Source organism: Vanellus vanellus (genome assembly GCF_965231255.1).
Source record: "Vanellus vanellus genome assembly, chromosome: 4".
Classification (NCBI taxonomy): Eukaryota; Metazoa; Chordata; class Aves; order Charadriiformes; family Charadriidae; genus Vanellus; species Vanellus vanellus.
In genome coordinates this window covers 2698935-2725741 of record NC_138909.1, presented here as the reverse complement: position 1 = coordinate 2725741, position 26807 = coordinate 2698935, and the positions used below count along the sequence as shown (strand labels likewise).

General features: G+C 40.4%; 1 protein-coding gene across 1 annotated transcript; it reads right to left on the bottom strand.

Moving 5' to 3' along the window:
* Positions 1–9391: 9391 nt before the first annotated feature.
* On the bottom strand, positions 9392–25670 carry MRPL1 (mitochondrial ribosomal protein L1). The gene is made up of 9 exons (XM_082482512.1): positions 25621–25670; positions 25316–25427; positions 23931–24174; positions 22752–22835; positions 21233–21304; positions 20886–20997; positions 19378–19478; positions 11779–11860; positions 9392–9815 (listed from the first exon to the last, which is right to left on the bottom strand). Exons 1-9 carry the CDS (start codon positions 25652–25654, stop codon positions 9661–9663), a joined length of 996 nt encoding a protein of 331 aa, XP_082338638.1. The 5' UTR covers positions 25655–25670; the 3' UTR covers positions 9392–9660.
* Between the last annotated feature and the right edge of the window lie 1137 nt (positions 25671–26807).

Genomic DNA, 26807 nt, shown 5'->3' with positions numbered 1-26807 from the left:
AATTCAGAGTTTCGTAAAGTTGTGTCCTTCACGTGCTTTTTGTGTTTAAAACGCCTAATTCAATACAAAAATCAGAATTTCTGTTTTGAGTCTATTTACAAGTTAACCACAGACAAGATTAGAGAATAAGCTTCAGATTGTAAAGAAATATGAAATTTTTCTAAGGTTGAAAGCTTGAAGGGTGGATCTTGCAAAGCAACGACCCAACTGTCAACTGCAGCCACAGATCTTGGAACTAGCGGCACAAAAAGTCACTGAGGTTGCAGGAATAAACTGCTTTTAATCATCCTTTTATCAAATCTCCAGGCAGAGGTCAATTTCCTGCACATTGGTGTTAAGGATCTCTTTCTCAGCTTGGCATGCAAATCACTGGTTCGAGTGATTTGAGCCAGACATAACTTATGTTCGTTGAAACCCGGACATGTGCTGGCACAGACTTACACAGAATAGCTGAAGAAACACGTCTCTGAAAAGGATCTGTCTCATTCCAGCTCTGCTGGCTGAGGTCTCCTCTCAGGATCTTGTGAATTTCTTGGAATTTAGCCCACGTGGTCCATACTTGAAAATTTGTGGGTTAAGCTTTCCAAAGATTGTGATTTTCACATAGGAACTTGTTAGATAGAAGAAGACTCAGATGTAGTCTTCTACTTGTATCAAGCCAGCTGTTTTCTGGGACAAATAAAAAAAACGTGACAAGTAGACAATTATGAAATAGATTCTTCTGTGAATTCCTCACTTCCAGAATCTCTCGCGCTTCAGTTCTCACAGTTTAAAATTCTCCCAAATTTTACCTGATCTAAATACACATTCCTTTCTTTAAGGCTGCTACATTACAGAAATGAGTTATGTAAATCATTTTTATACATATTAACTACATTTAATCACTTTGACTTCTAACTTCTGGTCATTGCTCTTCTTGAAAAATGTAAAGAAAAGGCCAGAATCTACCTTCTGCACAGCACAGCTCTTCCTTCTTCTATCGTTAAGATTTCCAGCCTGTCCTGTGAGCCCAATTTCACCATAGCTGATTTTTTTTTGGCATCTTGGTCTATTTCTGCTCCATCTTCTTTAAGAATAAGCTTATCTGGTGAAGTCCAGAGAGTGGTATAACAAACTGACTTTCTTCAGTGAGTATCAGTGCTGCGGTGACACTAACCAGAGCTTTTAGCAACTCTGGGAGGAAAAAAAAAGTCGGTGGCTTTCTCCATAGATAAAATTGAGAATAAAGGAAGAAATAGCTACAGGTACAAACAATCCACAAACAATAAAATTACGCTGTACCTTCTTCCCTTCCCCAGAGTTAAAAAGTGCACACCAGGTGCAAGTCTCCTTATCAATATTAAAGAGCAAAACAAATTCATCTTTGATAACAGTGCTCTGCTGAATTTCAAGCAGCAAACCCTGTCAAAGTTGAATGAAAATCTCTACCGGTGGATGTTTTGCTTGGCACAGAACAATAGCGTGCCAGAGGCTGCAACTGTGCAATAAGTAATTCACAGTTCTTATATGAAAAGTAAACAAACGCCATATGAAGTGGCACAAGCTTTTCGGGAGAGGACTTAACACTCATTCCCTAACGTGTCAAGACACTGTCATTGACTAGAAGCTTGGCGTGACTTTAATGTGTTCGTGGTTGTTTACAGATGGTATTGTATTACCCGGAAGGATGAAGGATTTATTTCTTTAATTTTAAAAAGAAAGGATTTTTTCTAATCCAAGCGTGAGATCAAGAACTGAAGGGGTTTTATCTGGCTAAAGAGAAAACAACTTCCTTTCGTAATATTCTGATGCTGTGATAAGGCTAGGAGATTAAATTCTTTCTCATGCAGCGTGAAGCCTGATACAGCCTAGCCATCTTTGACTACTATGAATTGTATTTCGGTCAGTCTTTTGACAGAGGTAAGCAAAATGGCTTTATTAACCAATACATGTCTTTGGAGAGGACAGATTTTTTTTTTTTTTTTAACACGATGCCTCTTCCAAGATTATTAATTTGACCTTCTCCCCACTTGGTCAATCTCCCTCAGAAACATTAAAATATACTTTTAAAATACCTAAGTGACTGTAGCTCAATAGGCACACACTAGGATACAACGCCTGTCTTTTATTTGAGTTCCAAGGTCTCCAACTTGCTAGGTAGCCCTTACAACACCTTTTTTTTTTTTTTTTTTTTTTTTTTTTTTTTTTACAAAGGCTTTGGAAAGGAAATGACCATAATAAGCGTTTAATAAGCGTTTTTAAAACACAATGAGATTAACCCATTAAAAAAATTTATCTTTTTCATGCCACTATCTATTAACAACGGATGCTTATAAGGATTTTGAAAAAAAAAACAAAAACAAAAACAAGAAAAAACCAAGAACCCACAACATATTAAAACTAGTTTTCTTGAAATATGAACAACTTGCACTTTTGCTACCTTCTCCTCTACTTGCAATCCTGTTGGAAAGCCCTTGTGAAGCAGAAAAGTGACTCTTCTGCAAACTGAGCGCCCAGCACGAAATTACTTCACTTTTCTTTATGCAGGGGTGCCTGCACTGCAGCTTGGTGTAGCCAATGCAGATGTGCACTTACGCGTGCTACGCAGCACACACAGACCGGGTCTTCAGTTTTGGGGAAGCATAAGATTGACCACACTCAATCAGCGCAGCTTTCCAGCAGAACTGCAATCAAAATACTAAGGCTACCAGGCAGCACGCTGGTAGTAAATCTAGCTGGCGTTTCCAGAAACCTCAGAAATAGTAAACGTCTTATGATGTTCTTAGATCTCACTGTCCAAGTCCCCAAAATCCATCCCCATCCCAATCAAACCTTGGGAGCCAAAAGCAAGTGTGCTTGGTAAAGCCCTGATACAAGAAACGCGTACAGTGGTTCCGAGTCCCTCAAATAAAGCTTTATTTTTCACAGGGCACCTCTAGCATAAGGTCACCCTCTACCTTTTTAGCATGCCATCTTTTCTAAAAGCTATAAAAAAAAAAAGCTAAAGATAGTAGCTAGCCTGCACACAGGTCACTTCCAGATTTGTCTTCTTGTAATGAATTTTACTAATGATGGGAAATGAAGTTTACCGGACTCTGTACAGGGGGCATCTTAAAAAAAAAAAAAAAAAAAAAAAAAAAAAAAGTTTTGCCTTACTTCTCTTTCAGGTCCGCCCAGTGGGTCAGTGCTGCTGCTAGCAACATAATCGCAGGACTCCTCCTGCTGGCAAGACGAAGCTTTCAGGAAAGAACAAAGTGCTTTTAATCACCACCCTTTTTACTGAAAACATTTACACTTTAGGGTTTGCGGTTTTTTTAATACTTTCTCTAAGCTGAGAGAACCGTCACCCAAGTGTTTCTCCACTTCAACAATGTACAGACCTTTCCAATTCCAGTTGCAAATAAACACCATCAGGACAGGTTTCTAATATGAAAATGCCCACTAGAACATACAGGCTCACGAAAAGACCTGCAACCCCACTGAGGATCACACCAAAGCTTCCAAGTGCCACAGCCCCTGACATAAACTCGTCTAGCTCCGCCAGTGACCAAAACAACGTGGTAATGCACAGTCGCCATGTGCAGTAACTGGGTTTTCCCCTTTGTTTTCCAAGTACTCTTGGAGCTAAAGAACTTCATGTTTAACTTAACAGGATTTGACTCTAAGAAATTCAGTACTCTTCCCATGACTTTCACATTTTTCACAGGCAGTTCTAGCAGAAAGCCTGATCTTTGTTCTCAAAACCTTCACAAAAGAGCGCTTGCCTTCACTAAGGGGTAGAACACTACCCACTAGGGGTAAAGGTAACCCTAAAACCAAACAGCTTATATTGAAGGCCACTGATGTAAGACAGTACTAAACCTTAAAAGTCAACAAGCAGACCCAAATCAATTCTCCCTCTCAGTAGGATGCTAATCCCTTATGGACTGATTCCTACGATGCTTATCCTCATGGCATAAAAATCCTATTTCCTAAGAACAGTGCTAGGAAGTAAGGACACTGCTCTCCTCCCAAACCAGCTTTCCACCTGAATGTCATAGCACTTCCCTCCAACATTAAAACCACTTGCACATGCACTGATCATCAGCCTTACAGGGTACAATGTCCAGAATTCACTCTAACAACTCCCCCTTCATGTAGTTGTGGGATGAAGCCTTTTGTCACCTGCAAGCTGAGGTACAGATAGGAACGACCACTTTTTTCCTCTGTCCTATTCAAGTCAATGCAAGTTCTACCATACGGACAGGATTTAGGTTACGGTATTAGCTTCACCCAAAGTTGGGAGGCTGACAATACCAACGGTACTGTAGAATACGAATGTAATCATTCATAACGCCTGCCTCAACGTTTAGAAACATCTTACCCTTTGTAGGCACAATTAGATTTTTAAACAAACTTCACCAGTGACGTCCTCTGGATGGGCTTTGTGCTTAGCCAAGCATTTTTGTATACTTTGAATGAAGCACTCAGTTCGACATCTTAGACCAGCCTAACTTGCAGAGCAGCGACAGAAACACAGCACAACTTGGCAGCTCTGTCCCTGGGAAAATTAAAATCCATGTCTATACCCAGCAAGTTAAATTCAGGTGTACAAGGCTGCCTTTACTTGACCTTTCCAAGAATATGCTCAGCTACAGCACAGCAGAACAGCAACCGCGGGGTTAGTGCTAATTCTAACCGATAGCACCCTGGAAAACCCCCAGGGAGTATGGAGAGGCCAATCTTTCCCGCGTCAGTTTTCAATGTGGCATTGGTAACATCCCTGTCCTGCTCTCCTAACTTTACCTCCACGCCATAATTTACAGCAAAAGTGCTGTGAACTCAGTTTGACCTATACAGATTCAAAGGTTTTTTTTGAGTGCAAGTAATTCCCATACAAGTCTAGGTTTAGGTTGAGCGTCAGCCTAAACCCTTCATTCCCCACAACTGCATGCATGCCTCTATGGCAATTTCTTCCTTGTTTGGGCAAACGTTTCTGTAGGCACTAACTGTGAATTCGAGTTCATCGCCTGCTTCTCCTTAGTTAAACTAACAGCAGTTTCATACAAGACAATTTTAAAAGCAATCATACATCATCTGCGTTACTAAATGTATTGCAGCACTCCCTTTTTTCCACAAGGAACCTCGGTGAAGTTTTTCAATATTCATAAATAGTGGAGATTCCAAGCCCCATACATCAACTCCTCCTTTCTTACCATCACTAAGAACACACTCTGAGAGGCATAATGGCTGTGACCTCAAATGGTGTAACCCGATATTTCCCCACTAAATATTTTTAGTTGAAATTAAGCTGCCAAGCAAATTCGGCATAGCTTGGATTGTGCTGCTAAGAATTAGACAGGAGAAAAAGAAGGGTAAACGTGCTGAAAAACACAAAGCCCTCTGGGAGAGAAGTAGGGCACAGCGATCAGCCTTCTGTCACTTTTGTGGTATATGGGAAGATGGTCTCATCCTTCCAGCCACTCTCCCAGGCATCTCCCCCTTCTTTCTGAGGGCCAAGCGGGCACAGCAAGGTATGGCTTGTTAAGAGGAGATCGCATTTAGTAACTTGTCAGCTGCTCTGCAGGAACCAAGAGAATGTGCTGTCATGCCCAAGTATGCGCAACGTGTTTGCCTACAGTACCTTTCACTATGGAGTAACTTACTTGAAATAAGTTTCTACTTACTGCAGGTAACATAGTCTGGTTAATGCCTTCTAACACGTCCTTTCTCACGTCACCGCATATTTGGGTAACCAGGTCCTGAGTTACTGCCATTTTGCTTTTGATAGAAGATCTGTGCTCTAATTACCTACCAAAGGAGTAGTAAGTACTCATTAACAGAAATCCTGGTAAAAAGGGTGGGTGCGCCTCTTATTATACAGGACTTAGAAGAACTTTAAGTTCAGGACAGATAACCTATTTATATACTGCTCTAACTAATCAGAAACCACTAAAGCATTACAATGCTACGCTTTGCAACGAGTACACTAGGATTAATTTCTAGAAGCCAGTGATGCCATTTTACTTATGCCTACTGTAACATTTAAACTGGTTTCTAAGGCACATTGGCACAGGAACCACATGTATAATTCCTATTGCGCATGTTTTGGGACTAAGCTTATTAAAGGGGAACAATCTCGTGTTGTCTTCCTCTCTTTCATCTCTCCTGCGTGTCAATCAAGCATTTCAGGATAAAACTCACAATATACTCAACAACTTGTATAACGTTATTTCAGTATTACACAGACCAGGGGCAATATTACTTTACCTGTTAGTAGCATAACAACACGTACTCAGAACCACAGGATTACACCTGAAAAAACGTAGCTGAAAATTTGCTAAGTTCACGAGCTGCTTTCTCACCTGGCTTCTAGAGGCTCAGATTCACAGTATTGCCATAGTGTTCAAATTTTCAAAGTATAGACTTCTGCAGGAATGTTTATTATTCCACACTTTTTTCCTCTGGAAGTACACTCAGCCATCTGAGAGCTTATGATTTAAGTTCAGCTGTACCTTTATGCTTAAGCATCACTTTTTTTAAAAGCCACTCATCTTCAAAAGGGCAGGTCTACTTTTTTCCATAATGGATACTAAAGTCTTTGAAATAAGCCAAGAAAAAAAAATGGAGGAGAGACCAAGAAAGCTGTGCAAACGAAATCACAAGCCTGCTTTTCTAAACCAACAGGTAACTTACCTTTACATTGTTCCTTTTGAGTCGCAACACAAAACTACTTTAATATCTCATAATATTCCTTGTATATGTAATTCATTAGTAATAAATCACTTTTTGCTTACACACAGGTACAAAACGTTATTTGCAGGGTGAAGCAATGTTCCTGTTAAACAATATCCTACCTTTTGCTAAAACTCGGAGTGTTAATCAACTGCTCATGATCCATTTGAGAGTCACGTAAGTTAAGAGCCAGGTCCTCAAAACAAAGCACACCCCCATGGCTTGATCTTTTCCATTCACGCAAGCATGCATCCTCAGCACAAACTCCAAGTAGAAAAAGGTTACAGCCTAAGTGATGTACTTGCAGAGGAGGCTGTGCTTGGGCTAATGAAGCTAGACACATTGCATGCAGATAAGGAGCTTATGCAACATGATTATTTTTTTTTCCCCCCATTAGAAAAAAAAAACATCTAGGTAAAACTTGTCATAAGTAATCAAGCCTTCTGCTGCAGACTTGATTGAGTTGCTATCCCACTCCATTTTGGCATAGACTAGACTTGCCCGTACATAAACATCTGTAATCAGTAAAATCAATTACTTAAGACACAGGATGGATGGGAAAAAAAACACAAATTTATAACACATTAAAAAAAACCCTACTCTCACCTATCTTCTGAAATTTGCCTGGTGCTCCAGACTAGAAATTAAAAGACATCAGTATTAGGGAGCTGAAAAAACTTTACAACTTTAACTTCTACAGAACAGAGGAAGGGGGGGGAGAGAAGACTTTTTCCATTCTAAACATACTTGCAGATGACTACCACTACCAGCCTCCTCATCACCAATTCCTGATGCAAGATTTGGACCAAAAGGGATGTTTAGGGCAGTTAACATCAGTGAACACATTTGACTATTTTTGCCAGTCACATCAACTCTTCACTTTGAAAAGCAACAGATTTAATTTTCTTCTTTCGACTAGGCATATGAGCACAGCCCTTAGTGTAAAAAAAAAAAAAAAAAAAAAAGCGCCTTTAGATGGCTATTCAAGGGCACTGGCATTGCTTTTTCCACATACTACCCAGTAAGTCTACTAAAGTCAGCGTGAAGCCTTCCTTTACCCCAAAGAGAATTTTCTGATGAAACTCTGAGCAGAGCACCTCACAATCAAAAAACCAGCAGCGTGGCCTGACAGTCATCTGTCAAGCACCCTGACTGACAGCTGCCAAATGCTTCACATGGGAGGTACAAGAATTTCTATGCAATCAGATACGGGTGATGTCTTGGAAAATGAGACCTACCTCCAATAATAGGAATAACTTAAAGCCAGAAACACAAACCACCCTTCCAGATTTGGAGAAGCTGATCCCTTTTGTAAATAGCCAGTCTTTTTTGGAAACAGCTTACATTTTAGGGTGCAGTTTTACTTACATATGTTTAGCAACAAAGTCTAAAAAAAAAAAAAACCAACCCCGCAGAGAAACTCCTTTCCCAACACCTCTACAGAAGGGAACAAGAATGCCACCTGCTGGAAACAACGTGGAAAAAACTGGGAAAGCAATTCTGCAGCAAAGCAAATCCACCTATTTTTAACCAGTCAGTTAAAAGATGCATGGATATTTATGCTGGTCTCCAGTTTATATTTAAGCAGTATGCTGAAGGAAAACAAGGTAAGCAAAATCAGAAGTCATAGCAATTGCCAGAGACTGAATTAAATCAGACAGAATGCTAATATCACAGTACAAGCACACTCAAGACTGGCCACTGAGAGAAAGTGTAGGTGTTTTGGTTTGTATGTTTGACCCACACCAACCACCCCCAAAGAACAAAAAGCTAACTGTGCAAAAAATGCAACCATTGCCAAGTTGAACTTTGACATGTTTATAGGAGCTCAAACCCCAACAAGAGTTCAACTCATTTATAGGGAATCTACCACTTACGTCAAATTCTATTACCAAGAGACCTCCGTTTCAATTAAAGTCTTCATTTTCAAGGTCTTCCGGCAAATCTAAGCGATACGCATATCTACTAAGAGTCAGAGAAACAAAGTTAAGCAGGTAGATAACCAAAGGTGACCCCCCCTCAGCCTTTTTCTTTTCTCCTCATACATTGGCGGAGGGGATGGGGAGCCTCCAACCAGCCACTAGAAAACCAGTGTCTTCTAGCCAGGTCTACAGAGCCTCGCACGCCTCCAAGATGACTAACTTATCGCAGGACCACAGCCCTACAGCTCCTACCTACTCACCGCTCCCGTTATGTACGTGCTCTTTGTCTCCGAGGGGCATTGCATCAGTTATGCAGAGATGAAATAGCATTATTTGAAAGATAAGGTGCACGATCACTCCTCCCACAGAACACATCCCGTTTCTCCTTAGAAACACCTCACCTATTAAAATTTGTCACAAAGACTGACCTGCATTCAGAGGCTCAAAGTAGCAGAGCAGTAATCCTCTGTATACCCCTCCAGTATCTAGGTATGCAGATTAAATGAAAACAAAGTGAGGTATCACAAGCATCATACAGATGTGACTCCCACCCACTCAAAAGGAACACCATCTCTGACTTTGCAGAAAAATGGATCAGTAAATCAAAACGAGTTTCCTTCATTTGTGATTTATACAGCAGCTTTCCACAAGTAGCTGCGTTAGTTGCTCTGGGGGGACCGAGTCAAGACCACGAAAGCATTGAACGTTCTGCAATTCCCAGAGAAAAAGCCCAGCCTTTTTGGCTGCAACTGCGGAAAATGGATAGTAATACGTCAGAAGTTACAGAAATACTTTTATTAGAGTAAGAACTATTATGTGCAAAGAAAAGACACCACACAAACTAGGGAGCTTTTGGCTACCAAGAGAAGGAATTTAAGATGTCTTCGGTTTTGACAACAGACTCCTGTTCGCGACAATGTTTCTTGTTACACAAAATTTACAAGTGATATTCAGAAGTTAGATTTATTTTTTCTTTTCATAATGTATGATTTGAATTACACCATTTGCTTTCCAAACTTGATCATCAGATCTACAAGGAAAGACATCAGGTACTAACAGATTCTTGGACATCTTTTTCTTCATCATCTGCATCTTTTTCTTCTTCTTCTACTTTCTCCACCTGAGGCAGAAGTCCATCAAGTTTCAATAACAAACCTTCACTGGTTGAAGATCTAATAACCAACTTCTGCACAAAAGGACCTAGAAAACAAAGAACACCACCGATTTAGTCACTCTATCACTTTTCATGTCTCCAGGCTGACTTATCTTAGTACTAATCCATACTGAACCAGAATCAGAACTGCAGCTGTAGACATATCCCTTCAGTACAGAGAGTTTAACATCCACCCTGGCAGACTGAGTTCAAAATGCAATTCCCACTCTGCACCGTAAAAGGTACCAACTCGATGGCTACCTCATTCCTTTGGTACCTCACCAGCTGTTAACATCACCGGTGCCCCTGGGCCTAAGAACATACAAATAAAGCTTCACACACACATTCCTCCAAAAAAGAAAAAAAAAAAGAAAAGAAATAGAGGTGAACTGAACTCACTTTGGGAAGTGGACCTGATTGGCAAGATATGTGGGGTGAAGCTTGTTCATCACCCAAATATTTCTACACGACTAAGGGCACAAAAGAAACCATTCCTAATTCAGGATCCCACCATGAAATGCTGAGGGAATATTTTGACAAGAAGAACTACAGAAATAGTCGGATTTCTTTATGGAAGATTAAACAGATCTACATTATACTCTGAGAACATTTGCCTGGTGGTATTTTTAGTCTTGCATTAGATCAAGTGACTTGCAGAGGAACGACATTTTAGTGACAACTACACAGCTGCATGAAGACATGCCATTACACACGGAAAGTCTAGAAGGAACTAAGGAACTGTAACTTGTTGGTTGAAGTGATTATTAGCAGGCATATCTAGACTCCATTGCTGTAAAGATACATTAATTATTGAGTTTGCTTCCTACAAATGGCAAATATTTTTAATTAAGCCAGTAGAAGACCCACCACAAGAATCAGGCTTGACACCACAAAATCAGCAGAAATGCTAAGACCACAAGAGGTCACCCTTAACTAGGTTGGTGTAGTTCACGTATAAACTTATTAAGGACAGAAATACCATTGCTTTCTGCTTCTATTTACTCATATTTCAAGTCAACCAACCCCTCATACATTTATTTGGGCTGAAATGCTTCTAGACGCATGTGTACTTGGCTTTTCACGGTCTGTTCTCTGTACAGTAGTTACTATTAACAGCATTGCTGCAAGAGATGCAAGATGATTCTTTTTGCAGACATTAGGCCAACATTCATATAAAAAAATTGTTTTCGTAGCTCGTACAAGGCTACTCTTCCATAAAATTATGTTCATAAATCACCATTTCCACTCCAGCTAAGCAGATGACATTTGTTTAAAGTTTACTTCATTATGACGAAGAGCAGATAGAGCATTAGTTGTTCACATTCTGTGAGCAGAACCCACAGGAACATCACACAGAATTCATACCTTTACCCCTTTGTAAGCTGATCCTTTTGCCAAGAAATAATAATTAAAAAAAATATTAACAGCTTTTCCTTCATAGCACCAGAAATTTTAAAAGTATCTTGGTTATAGAAAAGAAAATAGTGGTATACCTTCAAACAGGGTTGCTAACTCAGTCTAGATGTTAACTGAAGCATAGGTTTTACCTAAGGCAACTGCAGGTGGATTTCAGGTTCAGATATTTTTTTTTTTTTTTTTTTTTTTTGCATCAAGCCACAACAGCATCACATCAACGCGGTAAAACCAACGCACACAGATGCTGAAGACCCCCATTTCTCATAAGAATTTCCTTGCATGGCTTTAATCTATTTAAGCATCAAGCCTGCAAACCAAGTTTCGTACAACGTCTCATTTCTTTCCTCACGCAGACACTTACGTAGTGCTACAGCACAATGAAGAGCTCGCATAAATGAGAGCAGATACTATCCACGCCCTTACAGGCTGTCAAGTTCTTAGGTATTGATTTAACGAGTTGGCTAACAGCTCCCTCCTCCTGCCCCAATGCAGACAAAGCAGTGATGTCATTTAATGACAACGCAGTAAAGAACACTCATTTCTTAATTTTGTTTGCTTTACTTCAACTACTACATTAGAGGAACAGCTACTTACCGTAAGTTGATGGCTTGAATGTGCAGATATCATTGATAACTGTTTTCAGATTGGCAACTATCTGCTCAGTAGGCATATCCAGCTGAAAAAGGATAATGCAAAGTTAGCCATGGTGATACTTGAAGCCTAGATTAATAAATCTGAAAGCACTGGGTACTTATTTATTCTACGCTTGGACAGATTTTGTTTCTCTGTGTTCTCCATTAAGGAGTTACAAATCCCGTTAACAGCCTTATACAAATGACTTGGAGGAAAAAAGTATTTTATACATGGTTATACGCTCATCATTATGCTCCATATTTGTACTCGTAACATTAAATTCCTACACCTCTGTAGCCTTAAAGAGGTAAAAAGTCTTAAAAATCAATACATATGTACAAGGGTGGTATTGGTTTTTCTCAAAAATCATATGATAAATAAAGCATTTGAGGAAAGAAGCTTCAAGAAGTAGCTGTCAAAGACCATAAAACAGATCAAATCAAAAAACACAAGCATCTAAAATGGAAGGTATTAAAAACTTCAGCAGAACCAAACGAATCATTTAAAATTATAAAGTTTCTTCCCCTTTTCTTTCCCATTTTAACATATTACATGGAATTTCTACTTTTTACATAAAGTGCATGGAAGCATTGAGCTCTAAACATATAGCAGTTCTGTACCTACCCTTTTTACACACCCCGGTTCCCATCCATAGCATTTTGAGAAAAACTGGACTGATGGCTCCTCGTTCTGCCCAATATCCTCATCTAACAGAGCACTCAAGCACACCTCACTTCAGACACATATGTGATCCTCACTGGACCATTCAACTTGGAAGTGAGCATTGTTGCCAAAAAAATTAGTATCTCCATCTTCTCTCATATATATATAATATATATTATATATCTCATATATATTATTAAACCATGACTGCTATTCATCTCATCTGGACTCTCTTTGAGAACACGCAACTCATGACCAAGAGACATGCCAACCTGAACACCCTCGGGGGGTCAAAGCCAGGACTGACCTCTCTCAGCTCCTGGAGAGCTCAACATGCATTTCTCAGACTTAATGTTCAGCTGCTATAATGGCCTGCTACACTTAATTTAATTTGCTATCTGGTCTCACCCATATCATCCACATATCTTTACCTGGATGAAAAAACAAGTTTTTTTTCCCCTAGAGGTTTCAGTTATGGAATTAAGGAGAAATAATTAGCATTTATTCTCACGGAATTAACTCTGTTTCAGTGGAGCGTACAGGCATCATTGGGGTCTCCTTCTCCTCTCCACCACCTCCCAATGTATCATGACCATACTTTATTAATATCTCACTTATCTGTAAATGTATGCATTACTTTGCAATAGAAATACTGTTACACTTGACTACTCTCCTCCCAGATCTGGCACGTTAATCTCTCTTTATGCTCTTCTGGCAGCCGTGCAATCCAAATGCAGTTCACCCGTGACACAGGCCAGAACACATTTGTCTTTATCGTTGTTATGCTGATTCCAAAGTGCTTAATCATTCATAAATTAACAGATGTTAAAATCTGTTTTTTAATGCTGAGCATTTCACTTTGCTGACAGACTCATCGTGCTCCATCGAATTCAAAACAAAGGAATACTCAGAACCATTTAAACAAAACAATTCATTGGTAATAACTAATTAGAATCTATACTTTAAATGAAGGTTCAAAGAGCGTTTGCTTCCAAACCTTCCACTAAGTTCAGGTACAATTTCAGTGAGCTACTTGGCATTCATCTTTTGTAATGAAGTCTAGAGGCATTCAGAAGAGACAGAATTTACAAGTTGCTCTAAACAAATTACACATAAGGATTTAGAAGTACAACACATTATGAGACAAAACCCATCTCGAAATATGAAGACATTAGTTTATATTCTGTATTTGTTAAGACAGGAAAATAGGACAGAACTTGCATTCACTCAGACAACATGACACATCCCAAGAGATCACATACCATAATTTAAGATGCTGACAGCTCCATAGAGACAGGTAATGCTCAGAGGGTTCAAAGTATTTCAAAACAGCTTCCGCATCCAAATAAACATTCCAGTTTCCAAATAAGTATTTCACACTAAATCCTTGTGTATACACAGGGGTGGTGTATCACCACTTAGATATTTAGTTTAATTCAAACCTTCACCAAATGGGCAAAAGTACTCTGGACCAGATCTTCAAGGTTGTGCAAGCTACTCTGTTCAGAACGATTGCAGGGAGAGCTAAATATCTTTAAGTCCTGAGCTTTCCTGAAGAATAACCATGCCTGCAGATGGAGCAACTATAAATCAATTTCTAGTCCACTTTGCATAAATACAACCTAACCACAAAGGACTTCGAAAATGATAGTATATACAACAGTAACACAGAAATGAATTTTTACCTATCTTACCATTTAAAGTTTAGGACACTTCTCTCTAGAGCGGCACAAGGTGCTGTAAAAAAAAAAATCAGGGAAGTTTTGGGGGATTTTTTGGTGGTTTTTTTTTTTTTTTTTTTTTTTTTAAAAAGGATATCTGTTATATTTATCTTTAAAGGGGCCTCCCATTAATTCTGCTGCTTAGTGGGAAATTGCCTATTAATATTCAGCATTGCACAAGTTCACCAAAACAGATCATGTTTAAAACTTCATTCATGAAGTCTCGATGATTCTCATCTTGTAGGGAATCTACAAGGGGATGCAACTGGCTAAATATGCAAATGAAAAACAAAAAAGATTTCCTGCTACTAAAACAGTAGCTTTAACCACACAGCTGCTTTTATAAATTGTATTTAGAGAACTGTATCAAGAGATCATTCAGAACACTGAAGCTGTGCTGCAGACTTAACTACCAGGCAGTTTGAATATAACACGCATACAGGGAATGGCAGTGATGGCAGGGCCAAAACGCTTGGTAGAAGATGAGAAATGACTAACACAAAATGATTAATGCTCTGCAAAACAAAATTATTGCCAGCTATTTAACTCAGTGCTTTAAGAACCAGAGGGAAGGAAAATAAAGCTAGAAACTAGCCAGTAAGAAAAACCACAAGTAGGCATGGCAAAGCTGTTCTACATGGCAGAAGCAGTATGGAGTGTGTGCACCATGTGGGATAAAGCAGAGGATGGACCCCAGCATTTCAGATGAATATTCAAGTTCAAGAGCACAAACAACCTCCCTCCAAAAAGAGGGAGACAGCCAAGTCCTGCAGATGCAAAGGTTATATAGAATGAGGCTCACTCATCTTCTACATCACAGACAAAAAAAAAAAAAAAAAAAAAAAAAAATCTTGTTCCCACGTGCAGAGGAGAGACGTGATTTGAGACATGCCTGATAACTATCTAAGATAGTTAACGGTTTGGGAACCAGCAAATAAAAGATGACAAATAAAATGAAGTAAAATCCAGTACATACAATTTTATACATCAAAAAAGAAAGATTGAGCAACAGAAAATTAATGGAATCAAATTAAGAACAAAGCCAAACTAAGAAGAATAGAAAACCCCTAGAGACCCAGAATTTCAGGTTTGGCTCCCTCAACAGCAAGATCTAGAATTCAACTATCCACAAAAGAGATAAATATTTCAGTCAAATGCAAAACAAGAAACAAGTTCATGAAAACAGACGTGTGTTCATAGCTCTGTCTTCCAAGCAGGTACCTTTTGTCTCCTTGCACTGTCTATTAAGAGATTCACCTTTTTCACCTATTTTACCTTTTTGCAATGAGACATTTGTGGAGCCCAATAAACTGCCAGGCAATTACCAATGGTAATTTGACCAGCATCCCATAACAATACGCAACCTCTGCATCATCATATTATAACCAGATTTTCTCCTAATTTCAACACAAAACACGACTCTACTGAGCTTGTCTTCAAATGCCTCTGCACAAAATGTTAACTACATCTATTTTAAAAATGAGGTTTAGAGCTACTCCTAACGAGTTTTATTTTGCTTTGCAGCAGCATAATGTGACAACTTCATTACTCTGGGACATCAAGCATCTTTCATTACATGGCAAGGGCAGAAACTCACATCTCTGCTTCCAGGAAAAAAAAAAGAAAGCTTCTGAACCAACAGGTAAGCATTGACAAACACGGCAGAACAACATTTCTGCACAATTTGCAGAGACATCTGGAGGACTGACAGTATCAATAAGAGAAGACTACTGACGTATTTTGTGTGGCCTTGCTTTCATATGTTTCTGCTCAGTTATGAACCTCCCTGAGAAGGTCAGAATAAGGATAAACAGAGTTCTGTGTAGGAGCCTATAATAACATGGACCGTGCAGATAGCGTTTTCTCATCCTGGCACTCAGTGTGGATACATTTCTGAGCTAGTAGCCCCGTGCACTCTGCAGGAAAAAAAAAAAACAATCTAGGCATAAAAATACCCTTACTGAGGCTGTTGTAAAGGGACATTTCCTACTCCTCATTTAACTTGGTAGAACTTTTTCTACATCCTCATTCCCGTTTTGTTCCAAACTCAAGCCTTTTGCCAGTACAAGACTACCAGGAAGACGTTATTCAGGTACAGTCCAGCACCAGTAGGACCTATGCAACACCTTTAACTCCGAGGTACACAATTTAAGGCTATCTCTCTCTTCCTGGACTTGTCAACAGTTGGAACCATTTAGAAATAGCACTGCAGGCAAGCAAGCCCTTCCGCATGATCTCTCAAATAAAAAAACAGCTCAGGTAAAAGACAACTGTTACAGGCCTGTGCTTTTTGCGTTATGCCCCTCATCCCCCAACAAACATATTTCAACTCTCAAGCGTTCAAAATGGCAAGAGTTAACAGCTCTACCTCAACTCTAGGATTTTTCCTCCCACTCCTTTAAGGAGTTCAAAGCTAAGGATCCATTAGTCTTGTTTTTTTCTTTTTCAAGGGACACTGACACTTCAGACCTTCAATCTGATTAACAGCCGAGGGAGATAGATGTTATTTCTAGTGCAAACTGCCATTTCTGTTTCCTCCCTCAACTCTCATTTTCATGCACCTGTATGTTCTATGTACCAAGTTTGAGAGATCTCTGGTTCAGCACGCATCTCTCCATACTTCTAACCCTGTTAATAAAACTGCACTCCTCTAAACATGCCCCTTCCCAGAAAATACATCCTTCAGAGTAAACCTTGAAGTCTCACCTCCTGAAACCATCTTACTCTTTTCCACAGAAGAACCATTTTGCAGGCAGCTCTCTGCATAGATAGGAAGATACATTAGAAATTCCTTCCTGGTGTCACATCTGGACTCTGATTTTTCTGAAGACAACTCCAACTCAGGAAAAAGAAAATTTTGTAATGATCAACAGCACCTGGCCTGGACTCAAGACTTACTGTCAAAACTCACAAAAAAAAAACCAAAAACAAACAAAAAAAGACTTTATGCTGCCCTCTGCAGATAGGTTTATTCTGAAGGAGATATCCCGAGTGTCCTCATTTGTTTCTCTTCTGCTTTAAGCTCCATGTCCTAAAAAGAATATTTTACATTCTCAGTTTCATAACTTCAGATTTACTAATTAAACTTAACTGCTGCCAACTCAATTACTACTAAGAAAACACCACTGAGGCTGCCGAGTTATGTGGGAGTACAGCATTACATCAAGCCACTGGCCATAATTGAACTAACAGGCAACATGAGACAGCAGCGCTAAAGGGAAAACATCTCTTTGAGAAACGCCAGCTTGGCAGACTCCCAGAAACATCTACACTACTGTTTGGAATACAGCAATAGATCTTCATGCTTCTGTGTAATTCATAAATTATTATTTTCTCACTGACAAGATTTAAATTCAAAAAGCTCTTGATTTAGTGGCGAGCAGATATGCATAACCACTCGAGGCTCTCACAGCATCCCAGAGCCTTGCCTGCACTCGATTTCTTTCCAGCGCCACTGCGCAAACAGTAGGAAAACTAGGTCAGGTAAGGGATCGTAGCTAGAGAGGGTGGAGACATTTCACACAAGCCATAACCACCGAGTCATCCCGCTGCACACAACTCGGTACACAACAGTGTGACAAAACATATCACACTGTGTGTGGAGTGTTAGTCACCTCTGCCACGTAACTGACATTAAGTTCACACATATGAACTTGGTCTGTAAGCAAACCCTCATCGTACTGTTTCTGATCCAAGATGAAGAGTTCATTCACAAGAACTTATTTTCTTGTACAGAGTGACATCTCTGGCTGCACCAAATCTTCTGAAATGCCATGAAACTGCAGGGCTGAGCTGCCCAGACGCAGAACCTAACATCATCTGTAACACCAACATCTTACATCAGTAACAGGACGTGGTTTTAACTTCAGAAATGAGCCACAGCTGCGCGACGCCACACTAAGCAGAACAAGCCACAATTGCACAGGATACTGTCAAGACATCAGAGTTCTTCATTCACCTTCATTAAAAAACTGATTTTTCTTCTTTACTAAGCAAGAAGAAACTTGACAATGAGTTTAATTTGCAGGTCTTTTTAGGCTGATCTACAGTATTAAATGATTAAAGTTTAAGCAGTCCAAAGCAAAAATTAAAGTCACAATACTTGAAATCAAGACTGATCTATGGATTTGAGACATTTCACACGGTCCATTAAACTTATAAAGAGCTAAAGATACTTCCCGCCTGTATCAAAGTGTAATATATAACACACATCAGCAGAATACTCCCAAGAACCTTAGTTTTAAGTGTCATATAGACAAGCAAGCCCTTGAAATTCACACATACAACTCAAAGCAGCGAGGCAGAATTAATAAACTTGCTTGTCTCTAACAGCGCCACACAAAACTTTGGGGGTTCAACATCTTGTGCCCCTTCTTTCTGCACCAGGATCAGTTAAACTAAAAATTAGGCATTATTACAAAGAGACAGAAAGAAAACAACAAACAGTTGGGAGCAGGGAAAATAAATAAATAAAAGAAAAACCATTAAGGAAAACATATTAAAAAAAAAAAGAAGAAAAAAAGATGCTCTTATATACCCCATTTTCTTATATGACAGCAAAGTGCACGTTAATTTTATATTTCAGGTGTAGTGCAAACAGTTCTTGCTTTTTGCTCCTGTCCAGAACTAAAGTTATCAAAGTTAAATGAGTCTTCAATTATTGGTTAAAGCAAACACTTTTTGATCCACCTGTGCATATTGACCATGGACTTACAACCTATAGTTTATTTACTTTAAAAAAATAACTAATACGCCTTTTTGTTTACTCACAGGAGGGTGCTGGGGAAAGCAGGAGTAAAGGAGTGGACTTCTATGTTAAGATATCCACTCACAAGATTACTAGGAATAGTACCTTTTTCATCCTATTTGGTTCATTATTACGATTCATTGCCAATGTAGCAGCAAAGACAAAGCCCATTCTTGGCATCCTTAACTTCTTCGCATCTGGTATGCTTTGCTCTCAGTTTTAGCAGAGCCATCTTCTACGATCATACACTAACAACATACAGAGCAATAGCTGAAGAGTTAAGAGTTCCTTTTACTTCACAGGTCAGTTGAAGGACATGGTAAAAAATATTGGGAACATGCAGATTAAAAACATGCTTTTCCCCCTCTTTTAATACTAACTTCAGTTCTGCTCAGTAGAGAAAACTTAAGAACTCTATATACAACTTACTCTTGCTATTCTTGTCTTGATCACACGCTCATCTTCTACCACGTATTCAAGACCTTCTCTGAAGAGCTGCAGCATTTTGGGAATATCATGGCCCAGGGAATCTAATTTTTAAAAAAAAAGGGCAAAAAAGTTCTCTGAGTAATGCTTGTTAGAGTGCCTAAGTATGATATTAGTAAAGAGAGAATTCACTCTTTCAATTAAGGCAGTTAAACTCCAATCAAAAATGCAGTTTCATGGACAAGACAAAGGTGTCCTCATACACACTATTTAAATTGTTTCTTCCCTTCTCGTTAATCAGCACACATGAATAGCTAATACAGTAGGAAACATAACAAAGGCTTCACTTCAAATAAAGAACCTGTTTATGTATATCTAAAACAAAGCTTTATTACCTAATGCTATTAAAGCAATTTGAAAGACCAAAACCTACTGAGTTAGGTTTCAAACAAGCCCCAAGTATTCCTTGAAAACAAAGTCTACAGCTACATAACAGCAAGGTTACACGCTACCTGGAACACACTGCCCCAATCCAGCCATTCCCACAAGTCAAGACTAGCGGTTTCCTAGCTGTATGGGCTTATTTGACAGATTTACACCATCACTCAATTGCTTCAAATAGAAGCATTAGTTCTCTCACATATCTTTTGATGGCTCCAATAGAAATTGGCTCTGGACAAGCTACAAACCAAGTTCATAATGGCATAATATAGCTTTCATTTGTTCCAAAAAGTATCTGGAGTATTCTCAGTCTTAGGAGCCTAAAAAACATTGCCTGCAGCCTGTAAAAGGTTAAGACAGGTGGGGCAGGGAAGTAAGAAATGTGATTCAAGACTCAGCGCTTCCACACAGCTGGCACAGACTCTATGTTTGAAAAACAGGCCTTTTTTTTTTTTTCCCCTAATATTTGAAATAGACCCCTGACACATAGCTAAAAAAAAGTTAAGTCAGCAAGGGAGGACGAAAGTATTGAGAGACTGATGTTTGTTGCTGTGAAAATCTGACCTGAAGAAGAAACGTCTTGAGCATTATGAAAACGGAGAGACCATGTAGATAAGGGAGCAGGCTGTACTAAGGAAAAGCATAAATAACTCCATTGTTGAGGAGTAATGAACAGGCAGAAGGAGCATGAACAGTCACGAAGCTGGGATCCAGACAGTTGCACAACAGTTAGACAACACAACTATCTCAGCGATAATGTTTTTTTTCAAGTTGTTTCTGTTTTCCTGGGTAACTTCAAAATACTATTATGGTTCATAAAGGCTAACAAGCATGGGGGCAACCAGCATGCAAACTTCTCTTGATTGTAATCCCACATTTGCCTGTTGTAGGAGCAAAGCAGAGTTCTAGATTCCTAAAACTACTCTTATCTGAGACAAAACAAGTGGCTCAGGCACATACAGTCTAATACTCAATGTAACTATGCATTCTCAGAAAAAAAAATTCAGTGTCATCCCTAGAGTTAAATCTTGTTCACTACTTGAGATTTATAAGGAAGAATCAATTCTTACTTCTTTTTGTGCTTGGGTATTTTCGTCTTAGTTTGTTCCTTAATGGTATTAGCTTAGGCATTATTGCAGGAACAGCTACGTAGAAGTCCACTTGGATTTCATCTTCCAAAATCTGCAATAAAACCAATTAAATATATTTAGGAATACAATAGATCACCTCAGTACACAAGTTGGCCTACAACCATGTCCGAGCACAGAAACCCATCTCTCACTCTTCATACTGGTTGGTAACTTCAAGCTAGAGCTTATTGAACATGCGGTTTCTTGCTCCCTCCCCCTCAGTAACTGTTTAAGTTAAAATATTTATATGCTTCTTAAAAAAAAAAAAAAAAAATTAAAAAAAATACCCATTTTATTAATTCAACTCCTCCCACAACAGCAGCGCCATTCTCTCGAGCTATTTCAGCTTCTTGTTCATTCTGTTGAGAGAACAAAAAAAAGTAGTAATATCTGTCCTGTATCAACAGCACTGCATAGGCAATTTATCTTGGGCAACTGGGTATAAGAACAGGCTATTTACAGGTTAGGAAGGAAAGAACAGTTTAAGGTAACCAAAAGACCTAAAATATCTAATGCTAGCGATTTAATATCGGAGCAGCAATTCTACTTCACTCCAGGTCCCAACAAGAAGCGATAGTCAATTCTTTAGTCAATTTCTACTGGAGAAGAAGGAGAAAAACCCAGCTCATTTGCTGAAGAGCTCTATCAAAAGCCCTTTCTCTCCCACCTCCATCCTCTGGAAAATACAGTAAATCATCCACTGGATGGAGCCAACATTTTACTCTGAGCTTAGAGAAAAGCACAGCACGTGCTATTAAAACCAGCTGTAAAATTCAGCTTCTGAAAGTGCTATTACACTCTGGCTTCAAAGACCACTTAGAAGTTAATCTCATCTGTCCTCTGTGCGGTTTTGCTCAAAGCCAGAATCAGCTTTTCCTCACAAGAATAAACCGAATCACTCCACATTTCCATCCAAAAGCACTAGCAAGTGTTTCAGTCGCTCAATCTTTTTCCACATACACACTTTCACAAGGCATGGGATCACTCAAAATTCACATGGGATAAGAGAAGAGAGAAGGTTGTAAGATACAGCACCAAAGACCAATGCTCTGGTCTTTTGCCAGCCCACCATTCTGCAGCAGGATTCTCACCTTGTAGCTGAGGTAGAGAATTTTACAAAAATTAAGCCCAAAAGGTAGTCAACTGAATCTGCGACAATTCTCTCAGATAATCTCGTACAAATATATGTAGGTCAGTTCTGTTAGAATAATTAACTGGCAAAGAACAGCAGCAGAGGCTGAAACTAGTCTCATACAGATGCTACAACTGCTCTACACACCATTTCACACATGTGAACTCCTAGGAGAACAGACAAAAGATTTGGGGAACAGAGCTGTTAAGTTGTTTAGGGTTTTTGAGAAGTTACTTTCCCCCTCCTCCCTCAAAGGTATCCTGTTACAGCACAAGTTACTGTGAATAACACCCGCTTCCAATCTGCACTGCCTAATAAGGCTTAAGACAGCAGGATTGGACACAGCTGCTACACTAAATCGTCTGCCTGTATTACAAAAAGGTGACAAAGGTTTTAATCTATAAGTGATCTTTAATCATCTCTTCCTTAGTCACATCTATGCAGATGTTTACTCCCTAAGTGCATGGCTAGAATAATCTACATACAAATAAAGCTATCACGATGAAGGAAGTCGATGCTTGCTAATACATTACAACGCTGCTGAAAATGAATCCTAGATGGACTTAAGAGTTCTGTAAAGTATTTGCAGTCTAGAAAAGGTATAGTACTTGCATGGGACCTAGTTGTAAGAGCATACATAACACACATAAAGCAAGTAATTCAGGCTTACCCACCTCTGTGAAAACCAAGACCTTATTCATTTCATCTGTAAAGCGATGTGGAAGAAGAACAGTGCTTGCAAATGGATCCACTTTTTTCTATTAAGTAAAGAAAGTATTAAAACAAACAAAAAAAGAAATCAGCACTTAAGGGCAAGTTATACAATTATGTGGAGCTGGTGCCCTAAATAGCAACCTTACCCACAATTTCTTTGCACAGAGGTCATAAAAATAAGCACAATGCATAAGTTTTGACTGCTTTTTTTATGGCTGATATATACTCAAACTTAAGAGCCATGAATTAATTATACTGCAGTTTGCCCAAGAGAAAAAGGCTGGGATCAGCAGCTCCAGTGTATGATTGCTACCAGGCTCAGGTGCAGTCAATAACAAACTGTGCTGTAGTTGCAGCTTATCTAAGTGATGTTTCCGATGCAACAGCCGATGCAAAGCATCGGCAAGGAAGGTGTTGCTCACCAAGCCTTAAGCATACTACACAGCCTCTGAAAGCAGGAGCAAGAGCTGCATTTCTTTAAACATGAACTTAATTTCCAGCTCCAAGGGACCCCTAGTATACTAAAGGGATATTTAGTTACACATGCAAAGAAACCAACTCTCATGTGGCCTGTTTTCTACTTGTGGGGGAAGCAGAAGGACTTTTAGAGAAAGACTGAACTGAGCTAGACCCCTTTAAATCAAAAACATCATGGGCAAACAAGCGACAGCATACTTTCAAGGAACATTATTAAAAACAAACAAAAAAAAAAAAACAAAAAAAAACCCCAAGATGAAGGACAGAGGTGGGAAGCTTGTCTTCACACTTCTACCTGTTACAATCATCCCAGAACAAAACACACACGTGATTTTGGTAACACATCTTTTAAGTGGAAAGCCCAAATAGATATAATGCTTAGTTTGATCAGTTCTGTCCAGAATTTCAGTCACATAATAGCCTATTTTCAAAATCCACAATGGTGCTATCTTCACCTCAGGAGTATGAGGGATGTGTAATAGTTATACTTGTATAAAGACACAAAGCCACCTGCAAAAGCTCAACTTACTCCGACAATCAGAGAAGCCACAAGGGGCAACTGAGAAGGCTCACAGCAGCATCTGCTTTGCACTTAAAACACAGCCTTCCCATGTTAAAAAAGAAAAAAAAAGTATCAAAATCTGTATACACTTCCAACCTACCTTTTTCTGTAGTGCCATATCTAGGAATACGTTAATATAGACATACTGTTTGGGGTAAGTGAAGTCCAATTCCTGAAATTTCTTTAGCATACCCACAGCCTCTTCCACATCATAGGATGGCCGCTCATAATACCACGTCAAGTATACATCGTCCACAGGCTTGCTCATCAGCGGCCACCTCCTAGTTACTTGTTTCTTTTTTGGTTCTTCCCGCTTGGTCTTTTGTGAACTTTTTTTTGGAGTTCTAAGATAAACGAAAAAGACTGTTAGATCATGAACTGAAGACTTCCGCATGTGTTCCAAAAGAAAAAACGTAGGCATTGTCATGTGTTGCTTATTGAGTAAAAATTAGTTAACAAGGAATGTTCTATACAAAGATGAACAGCATCCCTAAATTCATCCCAGTTACTTGTCTCAGACGACCAAGACAGAAATCAAACGTTCAGAAAGCAAAAACTCTGAAGGCAATTAAGCTCCTCAAACAACATAGCCACATCTATGCAGCATAAAACCAAGTTAATGACCCGCTACTGTATCAAAGCGAAACCAGTTTAAGATAGCACACTTTTACAGGTCTTGCCTTCACATGGCCTGGCAGTGGGCACTCTGCCCAAGCTGCTTCTAAATACAAGCAAATCCCACACACCATCCTGATAATCAGAAGGAGCCCCATTTGCAGGGTTTTTCTTCTTACAGTGGATCATGGCAGTCCCACCTTTCGAAAAGGTATCTCCTCCCTTTCCTGTACTGTTTTGCATGCAGTAAAGAAAGACTAGCCCAATCCTTATCCTCCTACCTATTTTCAAAGGCTCTCAAATCAAGGAAAAAATATTAAAGTAATAGCAAGATACTCCATTCCTCCGTTAACTATGGTGAAAGAGACTACACAACTTCAGAACACTTGAGGTACAGCACGTTCACTGTTCTACACAGACGTCTATTTTACTTCTCCCACTTACACTGACATTTTAAAGAGATAACAAATTAAACAACAAAAAGCAACCTGAAGCAAGAAGAGGAACTGTTTGAAACTGATTCCGTAAACTCATCTGCTTTCAGGCTGACAGTACCCCTTAAGCTATAATACCCTTTAAAAGCACACATCAAAAATATCAGGTAAATCCTCTGCCATAACTATTACATTCATTATTAGAAAACTAAGAGAAAACACTCCCTGCAAGTCCAGTTTAGACCTTCGCTCTCCAGGCTGTTTCTTTAGGAGCTAACAACTTATGGGATACCACCATACCCAGCTCAGCCGTTAACATGACACTGCAGACACCGAAAACAGCACACACTCTCCTCCTACCGCCACCAGGACCCCCTGACATTGTAAACACCCGACGGCCAAGACAGATGGTTCGCAGAGAAGGGAACGCACTCACTTGGCTGCCGCAGCATAGGGCCGAGCGGACGGCGCGGCGCTCACCATGGCAGGGGCGGCAGCCAGGCGCTGGTTGAGCCCGGGGAAGGTCCACCCGCGATGCGGGGCCAGCGCTGCGAGGGAAAAGAAAACATCGCCTCAGACAGGCGCCTGGGCTGCCCAGCCTCCGTCGTGTCGTGTCGCGTCGCCTCCCCGGGAGCCGCTCGCCACCCCCGCCCGGGCAGTCCCCACCGCCCCTCCGGGCCGCCCCCTGCCCCACCACCAAGGGAAAAGCCGCCGGTGAGAGAGACGGCGAAACCCCTTCACCTCTCCACAGGCAGCGGCCAACGGGCGCCGCCATCTTGCGGAGCCGCCGCGGTGCAGCACGGGAAGGTTCCGGCGGCGGCCGGAAGTGCCGCTCGGTGTCACACCCGCCACCGTCCCCCCCACCCCGCCGCTGCCGGGGTCCGCCGGTCCCCCCGTCCGCTGTAGTTGGGGTATTCCCGGGGCCGGATTAAAAACCTCCAGCTCGATTCTGAACCAGCCTGACGGGCGGCCTCGGTACAAACCCGGGGCTGTCCCCGCAGCCCTGCCAGCAAAGCTGACTCCCCCCCCGCCCCCCCCCGAGAGACCCAACATGGCGGCCAGAGCCGCCTCCCTCAGAAACCGGCGCGTATCCGCCTGAAAGAAACATCAGCGTGGGTTAACGCACGCCGTTTGGCTCTGAATGATTTTTGCTGCGAGTCCCAAGTAATTCAAGAAAGAGATTTATTTTCTGTTTGCCGTCGCTTTTTGTCCCCTCCCAAATGGGTTGGGAAAAGACCCACCTGGTCCACAAACCTCCCGGAGGAGCAGCATCCATCTAAAAGGACTTTTGTTTAATGGGTCATAATCTGTTCAGATATAAGCCGTCAACTACAGCTCTTGAACTAAAACTTTTAAATCAGAAATATGTGCATGTATAAAACAAGTCGTGACAAAAACGATACAGGTTGGTCCAATGTAAGTATATGCTCAGTGTCCCAGCAAAGGACTGAGATGGTGTAAAAGTGACAGGAGGAAAAAAAACAGCCTCCTATGTTAAAAAGTCTCAAGAGTGAAAAAGTATGAATTCAAATCACAAGAGTGGCTTTGGGAAAAGCGTTCTTTTTGGGTAGGCATGAGGCACATTATGTCTCCTACAGTGGTGGCGGATGTGATACACAACTCGCCCCGTGGCTCTGTTTAACCTGCGATCGGGTAATGACCTGCATCCATCACGCTCCTTCTCCGTGGCTCCTCAGTCCCCTTGTGAGCCTCCGGCTTGTCAGACACAGTGTCGCTGCTCTGGATCTTGGCCTTGGGAGGAAAACACGGGCTCACGCTTCACGTGCACCCATTCCCCGTGACTCACTCCCTCTGAATCCCGTTCCCGATCAACCCCCCCCGGCTCTATGGCAGAGGCTCCTTCTGCACTTCCCACTCTTGGAGTATAAATGTGCATTTTCGGTCCGGTGCGAGTCCAAGCAGGAACC

Excerpts from the sequence above, each read along its gene's own strand:
- MRPL1 (XM_082482512.1), bottom strand. The coding sequence starts at position 25,654 with ATGGCGGCGCCCGTTGGCCGCTGCCTGTGGAGAG. Across the intron at positions 21,305-22,751 it reads AGGTCTTGGTTTTCACAGAG|AATGAACAAGAAGCTGAAAT; the intron begins GTGGGTAAGCCT and ends TTCTCTCAACAG. Across the intron at positions 9,816-11,778 it reads ATTCAAGCCATCAACTTACG|GTCCTTTTGTGCAGAAGTTG; the intron begins GTAAGTAGCTGT and ends TTTGTTTTCTAG.